Source organism: Lynx rufus, unplaced genomic scaffold (genome assembly GCF_022079265.1).
Source record: "Lynx rufus isolate CCGP_SWC_20201006 ecotype Redwood Valley unplaced genomic scaffold, mLynRuf1.p SCAF_7, whole genome shotgun sequence".
NCBI classification, from domain to species: domain Eukaryota; kingdom Metazoa; phylum Chordata; class Mammalia; order Carnivora; family Felidae; genus Lynx; species Lynx rufus.
The window spans coordinates 31,753,437-31,765,548 of NW_025814889.1; the positions used below are offsets into that span (position 1 = coordinate 31,753,437).

The 12,112-nt window shown below is 36.1% G+C and overlaps 1 protein-coding gene across 7 annotated transcripts in view; it reads right to left on the reverse strand.

Annotated features, from left to right (window-relative positions):
- Positions 1 to 12,112, reverse strand: part of CUL2 (cullin 2) — a 159,285-nt gene that overhangs the window by 66,321 nt on the left and 80,852 nt on the right. For all 7 annotated transcript variants that reach the window (XM_047065424.1, XM_047065423.1, XM_047065418.1 and 4 more), the window contains exons 3-4: positions 5,336 to 5,438; positions 1,230 to 1,324 (exon numbers count right to left, since the gene is read on the reverse strand). In XM_047065424.1, coding sequence (XP_046921380.1) covers positions 1,230 to 1,324; positions 5,336 to 5,438 — 198 coding nt within the window. The remainder of the gene's footprint in view (positions 1 to 1,229; positions 1,325 to 5,335; positions 5,439 to 12,112) is intronic.

The window sequence follows — 12,112 nt, forward strand, 5'->3', positions numbered from 1 at the left end:
TGTGCTACTCTAGCAATGCAGAGTGTAACTGTACAGATGATGTTTTGAGAATCAGCTTCACTCCTCGGCTTCTCCCCAATGAAAAACTAAGGCAGGGGTCCATCTCAGCCCATGCCACAATGCAGATGCCAAAATTATCACTGCCTCATCAGAGGCCACAACAATTTCAAGAGCAGACACCCTAATTCCAAGGGTGAAAGGCCTAGGTTACTTAACGCCACTATTCCTTATTTATCCAACATTCTTCAATAAATAGGTCTCTGCTTCATGTACCCAGAAATTTATTTCCATCATCTATGTGAATAGGTTAGAGAGGATCAGTGTGGACTACCATAGGAACATGCAGGAATGACAGTTAACACAAAAGATCTACGCAGGAAACTAGGTAGAGCAAGGACGAGGGAAGTTCAGAGAGGAGAATGTGGAAAAATACATCAGGATTACTCATTCAGAGGGGTGCCTAGGTGGTTCAGTCGGTTAAGTGTCTGAATTCAGTTCAGGTCATGATCTCAGTTTCTGAGTTCCAGCCCTGTGTCAGGTTCTGTGCTGACAGCTTGGAGCCTAGAGCGTGCATATGATTCTGTCTCCTTCTCTCTCTCTGCCCCTTCAGTGCTCGCACTCTCTCTCTCAAAAATAAATAAACATTAAAAAAAAAAAAAAAGAATTAGTTCTAGAAAAGACTGGCTTCTAGAAAAGCCATCTAGATAGATATGACAGCATCAAGAAAGACAAAAATGTGAGAGACCATAGGGCATTAACACACTGTAGGTAATTCAATATGCCTATAGGATAGGGTAGAACTTCAAGAGAAAAACTGCTGAGTGCTTTGACAAAGAAGTGTTTCCACAAAACATGAAATACTGAATCCTAGAGTCCAAAAAGAGCATACTGGCAGGGAACACAGGCTTGGATTTACTCTGCTAAGCTTCATCCAAGCTGAAGTTCCACTTTGGAACTCTTGTCAAGATTTAGCACACAGAACTACAGAATTAAATACAGTTTTAGTTTTCAGAGAATAACTTTCCACACACTGCCTGGCTCCCATATTCCTCCATGACCCAGACTACATTTTCCCCATAGCAGACACAGTCCATATAGCAGGGAACACTTTAGCTCTGTTTATTTCTATGGGTAAGAGGTGATTCAAAAACCAAAAACCAAAACTCCTTCAATTACTGAATGCAGGCAATACTATTTATAGATTTTCAAGAGTTTCAAGGCATACTTACCTATACAAGCAGTCCATATAGTCTGCACCTTTGCTATACTCCTCCCAATACCTATGATACATAACAAGTACTTGCTCTTCAGACTCCAGAACTCTCTATATAAAGAAGAAATATACTTTTACTTGGAAAGCACTAATTATTTTCATTTGTAAGGTATGAAATTTATCAAAAATTAATGCTCTAAAATGACATAATTCTATTGTAAATTACATTTACAAATTACATTCTAATTTAACTACTTTTAAGAACACTGAAATGACCAGAAAAAAATATGCCTTAGATATGAAAATAAAGCATCCATACTAAAGAGTAAACTGTTTCACTCTCTAAAAGGACAAAATGTAATGGTGTGAAGTTGTCTTCGGGCTAGAATATTTTATTAAGATCAGTTTATTTATTTTTATTTTTTATTTAAAAAAAATTTTTTTATGTTTATTTATTTTTGACAGAGAGAGAGAGCATGAGGGGCAGAGAGAGAGGGGGAGACAGAGCATGCATAAGGGGCAGAGAGAGAGGGAGACACAGAATCAGAAGCAGGCTCCAGGCTCTGAGCTGTCAGCACAGAGCCCGACACGGGGCTCAAACTCACAGACTGCAAGATCATGACTTGAGCCAACGTCAGACGCTCAACAGACTGAGCCACCCAGGCGCCCCTAAAATCAGTTTAAAGTAGGATGTAATTCTACTGCCATGTATCTGTGTACTTCCTCAAATCCCTCACTTTTGATCATCCTGCTAGTTACATAAGTATATTATCACTCTGAATTATTCACTTATGTAAATGAGACTATTTATGAAAATTAACACCTTTTCTATATTCCCCAAATAAGCTGTTTTATATTTACTTAGTAGAAATCTATTATTTTTTGAAAAATGAAAATGAAACATTTAGTGTGAGGTCTAATTTTTAAAATAAATCTATTCTAACAGTAAAACTACACTGAAATGATGTTCAAAAGATCTTAGGTTCTTTTATCTCAGTTCTTTTATTAACTGTCCATATGACTTTAAGTAAGTCGACCTCAATTTCCATCTAATTAATTCTCTGATAAAATGCTATGCTTTCAAACTTGGGATTTTAATAATTAAGGCTCAAGAGACAGAAATAACCTATAAATAGTATTTTTTGCCTATCATATTAATAAATTAATTAAAAATAGCAACTGCTATTAATAATGCTAGAGAAAAGAGCACCCACAGGAACTGATACTGCTGGCTGGATAAATATAAGAACAATTTGTTACTGTAGGTCAAAACAATAAAAAATGTTCATGACCTATGACTCAATAATTCTATGTCTAGGAATTCATCCTATAAAAAACTCAGCTGCACAAAAATAATTTAGCTACAAGGATATTCACAGAAGCACTGTTTATAAAAACAAATTACACAAATTGGAAATAATCCATATGCCCAGCAGTATGAGAATATTTAAACAAATCACAGTACCTCCACACAATGAAAACTTTTACATCATTGCCAGGATTATAAAAGTTCATTTAATGACAAGAAAGAGACTTACATTATTATTAAAATCGAAAAGCAGATTATAGCTAAGCGAAATTAGTCAGAGAAAGACAAATACATATGACTTCACTTGTATGAGGACTTTAAGATACAAAACAGATGAACATAAGACAAGAAAAGCAAAAATAATATAAAAACAGACAGGGGGACAAAACATATGAGACTCTTAAATATAGAGAACAAACAGGGTTGCTGGAGGTGTTGTGGGAGGGGACATGGGCTAAATGGGTAAGGGGCACTAAGGAATCTACTCCTGAAATCACTGTTGTGAATCTACTCCTGAAATCATATGTTAACTAACTTGGATGTAAATTAAAAACTAAATAAATTATTAGGAAAAAACCTGTATATGATTCAGTTTTCTAATAAAAAAATAAAGCAGGGGCGCCTGGGTGGCGCAGTCGGTTGAGCGTCCGACTTCAGCCAGGTCACGATCTCGCGGTCCGTGAGTTCGAGCCCCGCGTCGGGCTCTGGGCTGATGGCTCAGAGCCTGGAGCCTGTTTCCGATTCTGTGTCTCCCTCTCTCTCTGCCCCTCCCCCGTTCATGCTCTGTCTCTCTCTGTCCCAAAAATAAATAAACGTTGAAAAAAAAATTTTTAAAAAAATAAAAAATAAAAAAATAAAGCAAAAGTATGCAAAAGACAAATATCAAGTTATATATATGTATATATATTAATATGTGCCAAAATAGATGTAGTTAATTCTGAAGGCAGGAGTGATGTTTAGGTGATGATTTTCCTGTTTTTGCTTACCAGAATGTTCTAAATTATCTAAAACGGCAATGTAATGCTTTAGTAATTTAAAAAGTTCCCTCCCCCAACAAATCAAATTTTCTTCTCACAGGTAAAACTGCTTCTAATCTGTTGGTTATGTTAATAATTTACGTTGTCATCAATAAATTAGCCAACTTCTTTTTTGTCACAGAATCTGAGAAAACATATGGTGCATAATTATATAAGTAATCTAAACTTTCCTAAAACTATTTCACAGTATCATTTTTAAATGCAATTATACCACTATTAATTTCGAAGTTTTTTTTAATGTTTATTTATTTATTTTGAGAGAGAAAGCAGGGGAGGGGCAGAGAGAGAGGGAGAGAGAATCCCAAGGAAGCTCTGTGCTGACAGCCCCATTCAGGGCTCGATCCCATGAACAGTGAGATCATGACCTGGGCCGAAACCAAGAGTCGGATGCTTAAACAACTGAGCCACCCAGGTGCCCCTCCTAGCTTTAATAATTGTACCACTGCTATGCAAGACGTTAACCTTAAGAAAACTGGTAAAAAGGATACATGAATTCTGTATTATTTTTGCAACTTTTCTGTAAGTCTGAAAAGTATTTCAAAATAAAACATTTAAAGAAATGCAAACTATGCTAATATATAAAAGTACAAAATTGATAAATGGCTCACACAGGTAACAATCATGGTATAACCAAAGTTCACTAGATTATCATAGCAGAACTTCAAAACTTCACATACTAAACATTTTAAGAATAATTTAAAGTATGTTATTAAAGTTGCTTTTATCAACTAACAAATGTACATATTAGAACACTAAAATGTATCTGCCATATATAATAAAAAGTAGAGCATTACCTTTAAAGGTTTTAAGGGAAACATCAAACAATCAATTATGCTCTTGGGTTATCACCACTTTAAAACATAACTGCACCTAGCCACGCCCAAGGTCAGACACCTTATTATATAGTGTTGTTTTATCTCCATTTTAAAGATAAAGAAATGGGGCACCTAGGTGGTTCAGTTAGTTAAGCATCAAACTCTTGATATTGGCTCAGGTCATGATCTCATGGTTTGTGAGATTGAGCTCTGAGTTGGGGTCTACGCTGACAGCTTGGAGCTGCTTAGGATTCTCTATCTCTGCCCCTCCCCCTGCTCACATGCTCTCTCCCCCTCTTTCTCTCAAAATAAACTTTAAAGAGAAAAAAAACAAAGACATTTCAATCCACAAGGTAGATTAAGTGAGTTGCCCATGGTCACATGGCTAATAAAAGGTAAAGTCCAGTTTATAGCCCCAACATGGAAATTCTTTTGTTCATACAAAGATCAAATCTGTGATGTTGCCCTTGTACATATGACATTACTAACTAAAGTAACTGGTCACAAGGACAGTCTCTATCATGCTTTTTAATTTATCATTTCCCTTTTTAGTTTTAGGCTTTTGTAAGACTTTATGTAGGATATGAAGAGGCAGCTAAAAGGTTGAAAATAATAGAGATTTACCAAGAGGTGGGAAGAATAAGAGAAAATTTGGTTCTAGTAAACACCATCCAGAGGACATAGAAGCAAATTTTAAAGTTGAGCAAACCTTGATTTGAAACCCCACTCTTTCAGTTACGAATTATACAATCTTGAATAACTAAACCTGATATCCTTTGGAGAATCTAACAACGTAATGCTTAACTCATAGATCTTAAATATATATAATTAGAAAAATGTTATTTAGGAAACAAAGCAAATAACCTTAATCTGATATAAATTCTGCACTGGAAAACAGTAAACTAGTCAAGTGACTACCCAGCTACAAACATACTTATATCATGTATGTATCACTCCTTACCTTGTGCAAATGCCGTACGTGATTTTCCAAAAAAATCTTAGTTTCTGTATAAAGTCTTTCTCCAAGGGGTTCAGGATAGGCCACACATAAAGCATAGATATCTCTAGTTAAGTTGTTAAGGTTTGCATATTCATTAGAGATATTATTTTAAAACAAAAGATTTAACTCAAGTTTGCCATTAAAAAGTGAAATATTTCATGCAATTTAGGATTCTACAGATATAGAAAGAGTAAAATACATAGCCATGCTTACTTTAAAAAGCACTGAAAGAGTTATTCATTTACTCATTCGACAAATATTTCTTGAGAATTATTAGACAGCATTGTAAGGAAAATGGTTCTTCTCTAAGAGGTTAAAATTCAGAGGGGGTTCTGGGAAATCAAGTTACCCAGAAACCTACAAAATAAAGTTTATGTAAGAATGGACATAAGCATAATATCAACAAAAGGCTATAGAATATCATAAGAAGTAGATATGTATAAGCAATTCTGAGAAACAAAAGTTACAAAAATTACTAACGTGACACATTTTCCTACATCATGGTACTCATCAAAATACACTGCAACCGATACACTATCCTTCAGCATTTATTCCATTAGAAGAATTGTAATATGAATAGTAATATCAATTAATCAATTAAGTTTTTGAATACCAACTAAGTACCCTGCTAGGTATCACAAATGGTAGATATATACTGTAGCAGAGTTTTTAATCTGAGACAGAGGAAATGGGATCTGAATGAGACTTTAGCTCTACTAGCCAGTGATCTTGACCAAGTCTCTTAACCTTTCTCAATTGTCATTTCCTCATCTCTAAGGTAAGGGTAACAAACCGTCTCTTGATATCTCTTACAGAATCTTTGTAAAAACCAAATAAACTCATCAATGTTAACATGCTTCATAAACTGCATTACTGACCAGATGTTTAAGATAAAGAACACATGAAGCAACCTGGGAACAGCCTAACTGGAGATGCAGATAAAAACTGAAAATAAGGTTAATTATTTGGGATGGAGCCAATTATTTAATATGCTTTTCTTATATTATAAGTACAATTAATATACTTAAAATAAGGATCAGGAAATATGGCAAAATAAAAATTTGTACTTAAAAATATAGAGGTAGAGGGGCACCTGGCTGTGACTCTTGATCTCAGGGTTGTGAGTTCAAGCCCCACATTGTGTGGGGCTTAAAAAAAATTTCCATTATTAAAAAATACAGAGGTAGGATGCAGGTTCTTCCTCTTCTATAGCCCCATAACATTTTACATATTCTTCTTCTACAGAATTCATTTTTATATAATAGAAATTATTTATACCTTTTCCATCCACACTAGCCTGTTCTTAATTATCTCTGTATTCCCAGCCTCAAGGCACAATTCCTGGCACATTATACGCATTTATTAAACACTTGGTGATGGAAGGAAGATAGGGAATCAGTATCACATGCTCTGCCTATTTACCTAGTAGCCTTACTCCAGAAAGAATAAGCAGCCCTCTCCACATGAGGTCACTGACAGGTAGACTTTGGTCAGACTTTCCCAGGTTCCTTCTAAATCCTTTTATTTTTAATTACAATTAGTAATTGATAAAATATTTTCATGTATATATGTACATATTTCTTCGGTATACTATTATACTAAACATAAACAAAAAATGTTTACAGCAAAAAAGAGAAGCAAAAATATCCATATAGTGCAATACTGCTGCGCCAGATTTTTTTGTAGAAAAAAGTACAGTATGAAACAAACTATTACAATTTTATTTTTTATTTTTGTTTTAATGTTTATTTATTTTTGAGAGAGAAGGGACAGAGTGTGAGCAGGCAGCACAGAGCCCCACGTGGGGCTTGAACTCATGAACCATGAGATCATGACCTGAGCTAAAGTCAACACTTAACCAACTCAGCCACCCAGGTACCCCTTACGATTATTTTAAATCAACTTACATACAATGAAAATTTAAAAAATAGAAGATTAAATATAATAGCATAAAAGAACTACTTACCAACAGCAACATAAATATATTAACCTATATCACAAAAAAAGTAGAAATTTTAACATGCATCGCCTAAGAATTTAGAAATTTATTTCTATAGAAATTTATTTCTATATAAATATAGAAATTTATATCTAAATTTGTAAAAATTTAGAAATTTTACAGAAAACTGATAATAGTGTGGAGAGAGAAGAAGAAAGGTATAAATACAGAAGAAAGCTGCCCTAAAATAATGTATTAGATGAGCTCCTGGATCCAGCTTGGAGCCCTCTAGGTTTGTTATAAATTCCGTGGGGAAAAAAAGAAGTCCTAGTTCACTACATAATTTAAATCTCTAATAGTTTTGTGGTTTTTTACCATAGAGATTTATATTCAATCTCAATTAGTTATCTCAATCTTACCCTAGTAAAATCAGATATAAAAGTGTTGTCAGAATTAAACGTATTAGAAGTGAGGAGAAGGGCGCCTGGGCGGCTCAGTCAGTTAAGTGTCCGACTTCAGCTCAGGTCATGATCTCATGGTTTGTGGGTTTGAGCCCCACATGGGGCTCTGTGCTGACAGCTTGGAGCCTGGAGCCTGGAGCCTGCTTTGGGTTCTGTGCCTCCCTCTCTCTGCCTCTCCCCCACTTGTGCTCTGTCTCTCTCTGTGTCTCTCAAAAATAAATAAATGTAAAAAAAAAAATTAAAAAAAAAAAAAAGAAGTGAGGAGAGTGGTTACCTCTAGTGACTGAGGGGGTAAGAAAGGGTGCTCTGGGATGCTAGGAGTGTTCTATTTATTGGGTCCATGGGTATGTTTATGTTATGAAAATTCACCTGTACATTAATGAGTCAGTGTATACTACACTTAAATTTAAATTTAATTTTTTAAAAAAGACTAAATTTAGCCAGGATCCAGATCAACAATTCTTTTAGCAGAGATATGGTATATTTAAGATCTTTTAAGTTCTGAATACCTACTTCAAGAAATTTCATCCATATTTGCTCTCTTCTTCCTGAAGCCATATATACACTTAATTCTAGAATACACAACTTACTTGATACTGAAAAATTAACATGATTCAATACCTTAATTTCAGCATGATATGCTAATTATGTGCCCAAATTGTTTCTATCACCAAAATTAGGATCTCAATTTATCCACCACATGTACATGTAAGCAAAATTGATTAAAAGGACTTTCCACTTAGGGTAAAAGGATCTGTGCAGGGCAGGAAATACATGGAAACTATTTCAACCCATATACAGGACTTATATACTGTTTGACATCTTCAGTGAGAATGTACTTTTGCATTTTTCTTTTTTTTTTTTTAATGGTATCTCTGTGCTTTTTGGGTTTGTACTTTTTTTTTAATTTTTAAATGTTTATTTATTTTTAAGAGAGAAAGACAGAGCTTGAGTGATGGAGGGGCAGAGAGAGGGAGACACAGAATCTGAAGCAGGCTCCAGGCTCCAAGCTGTCACCACAGAGCCCAATGTGGGGCTCAAACCCACAAACCACGAGATCATGACCTGAGCTGAAGTTGGATGCTTAACTGACTGAGCCACCCAGGTAATCCCTACTCTTGTATTTCTTTTTAATGGCGTCCACCTTGATAAATCTTTTAATTGGTTATCTCATCATAGTTTGGGGTCTCAGTTAACCACTGTATCATGTCACTTAACTGTCTAAAATATATTCCAAAATGTTATTTTTCTCTAACCTACTGAAATATCTAACCACCCTGAAAATGTTTAGGCCTTAGGAAGAGCACCCAACTCTCTACCATTCAATTGTGATTTCGTTATAGACAAGGCACTTTTAAAAGACAAAAAAATGGTAAATAACTGGAGGTCAGATTTAAACATTGTCATTTCCAAAGTTCTTTTCCTCAAGTTACTCTTTAGTAACCCAGGATATAAAAATCCCTCTATTATGAACTTTCCAGTTATAAATTCACACAAAAAACAAAACTGTAGGGGTGCCTGGGTGACTCGGTCAGTTAAGTATCTGACTCCTTTTTTTTTTTTTTTTTTAATCTTTGAGAGAGAGAGAAAGATTGAGAGAGAGAGAGAGAGAGAACAAGAGTGAGGAAGGGCAGAGATAGACAGGGAGACAGAGAATCCCAAGCAGGCTCCATGCTGTCAGTGCAGAGCCGGACTTGGGGCTTGAACCCACCAACTGCAAGATTCCAACCTGAGCCAAAATCAAGAGTTAGTCGGCTTCTGACTCTTGATACTGCCTCAGGTCGTGATTTCACAGGTGAGATCAAGCCCTGGGAAGGTCTCTGCACTGACCATGCAGCCTGCCTGGGATTCTCTCTCCCTCTCTCTCAGCCCCTCCCCAGTTCAAATGTGTGCATATGCGTGCGCATACTCTCTCTCAAATAAATAAACATTAAATTTTTTTTTTAAAAAAGCACACAACTGTTCCAGAGGAAAAGTTCTGAACCCTGCTACAACCAAAAGACAGTGCTGACTAGCAGCAAAACTATTTTAGTTCATTTTCTCTATTAAAAGGTGCTTCCTATGCTTGGGTTTAATTTTGAATTTTAACACTATTAACTCTGTTGTGCCGTGGGTCAAAGACAATGAGTTCTACAATGGGAATGAAAGTAAAGATCATCCAAAGCAGCAAGACACACACCATCAACCATTTTCTAAGAAAGAAGGAACACTGTATTATTACTTTTGGGGTCTTGACACTGAGCTGCAAAATCCACCTTCCTTTCCTCTGCCTCTCCTTCCCCTCAACTATCACTATCCCTGTCTTGTCTTTTCCTGTCTGGGCTCTTGCCTCCGCTTCCCCCGCCCCACGGCCCTCATCCTGTGTGTCCTGGTCCTGCTGAGGGCCACTGCAGGTGACTCTCATGAGAGACAAGAAAAAGAGGGGTACCTGGCTAGCTCATTCGGTGGACCATGCAACTCTTGATCTTGGGGTTGTGAGTTCAAGCCCTATGTTGGGTACAGAGATTACTTAAAAATAAAATCTTTACCAAAAAAAATGAAATGACAGAACACCTGGGTGGCTTAGTTGGTTATGCATCCTACTCTTGGTTTCGGTTCAGGTCATGATCTCACAGTTCATGGGTTTGAGCCCAGCTACTAGCATGGAGCCTGCTTGGGAATTTTCTCTCCCACTCTCTCTGCCCAACCCCTGTTCACTCTCTGTCTCAAAATAAACAAACATAAAAAAAAAAAAATAAAAAGAAAGAAGAAAAAGGGAAAAAAGTGAAGACAGAAAACCAAACCCTGGTGAAAAAAATAGTTACAGAGAGGGAGGGAGGCAAACCATAAGTGACTCTTAAATACAGAGAACAAACTGAGGGTTGATGGGGGGGGCAGGGAGTGAGGGAGAGGAGAAAACAGGTGATGGGCACTGAGGAGGACACTTGCTGGGATGAGCGCTGGGTGCTGCATGTAAGCGATGAATCATGGGAATCTACCCCCAAAACCAAAAGCACACTGTATACACTCTGTTAGCCAACTTGACAATAAATTATATTATATAAAAAAAAGAAAAGAAAAAAAGAAAACCAAGCCCAAGGAAGAGAAGTACAATGGGTTCTCATTATGAAGATATAGCTTGCAGATTTGTACAGATGTGCTTTTAAGTTATTTATACTACATATAATAGGAAACAAACTTTAAACAGTGCTGGTTTAGTTTTTTTTTTTTAAAAAAGGTAAAGATGATCTGAAAATTGAAAATGGTACAATGACCAAAACAGTAGCGGCAATAAAAGATAAAGATCTTCTTTATTGACATTTCTGAAGAGGAAGAAAAAACACACAACATGTAAAAGATGCAGTATCTATGAAATCATCTACTAGCAAGCATGGATATAAAATTATTGGTTAAATGGAAAAATTTTAAGTGTAAGTACAGAATGACAATAACTGAATTAGTCTGATTTAATTTGGAATAGAGTGAAAATGTTACTGATGCTTCAAGCAGAGACAACTACAGATAAAACCTTTTCCAATCTGTACAATCTAAGAATGATGGGCTACTAAGTGCCAAGGTTAGTAAGAAGTTCTCCTAAAATTTTTGTCAGGATTGTCAAGGATGGAGACGACCTACTTCAATACTTTTCAATGTAGTCAAACCTGGTCTGTGTTGGAAAACATGCCTGACAGAATATATATTAGAGGGGGCTCGTGATTGGCTCAGTCAGTTAAGCATCCGACTTCCGCTCAGGTCATGATCTCATGGTTCGTGAGTTTGAGCCCCACATCAGGCTCTGTGATGACAGCTCAGAGCCTAGAGCCTGCTCCAGGTTCTGTGTCTCCCTCTCTCTCTGCCTTCCCTGGTTGTGCGCTCTCTCTCTCAAAAATGAATATTAAAAAATTTTTTTAAAAAAGAGTATAAGGGGACTTGAGCATTTTACCTCCGCATTCTATCCTACAGTATCAGTAAAGCATCTTACCACATCAGTAAGCCACAACATTCTCAACTGTAAAATGGGGCTAGTAATGCATATTTCACAATGTCACTGGTAACAAATTAATTCCATACATATACATGTTGAAAGAAAAAATTACGACACACAAAAAAAATGTACCACAGTATGATTCCATTTATATATATAAAGTTCCAAACACAGAAATAACCAATAATTGTTAGGGCTGTATATATAAGCAGTTATACTATTAACAAACAACAACAACAATGAAACAACAGTTGCAAAACTCAGAATAGTAGTTACTTCCAAGGTAAAGGAGCGGAATCATGAACTGAGACAGACCTGTAAGTAGGGGGGAGAATTGGATTCTGGCAGTGTTCTAGTTCTTAACCTGTGCAGTT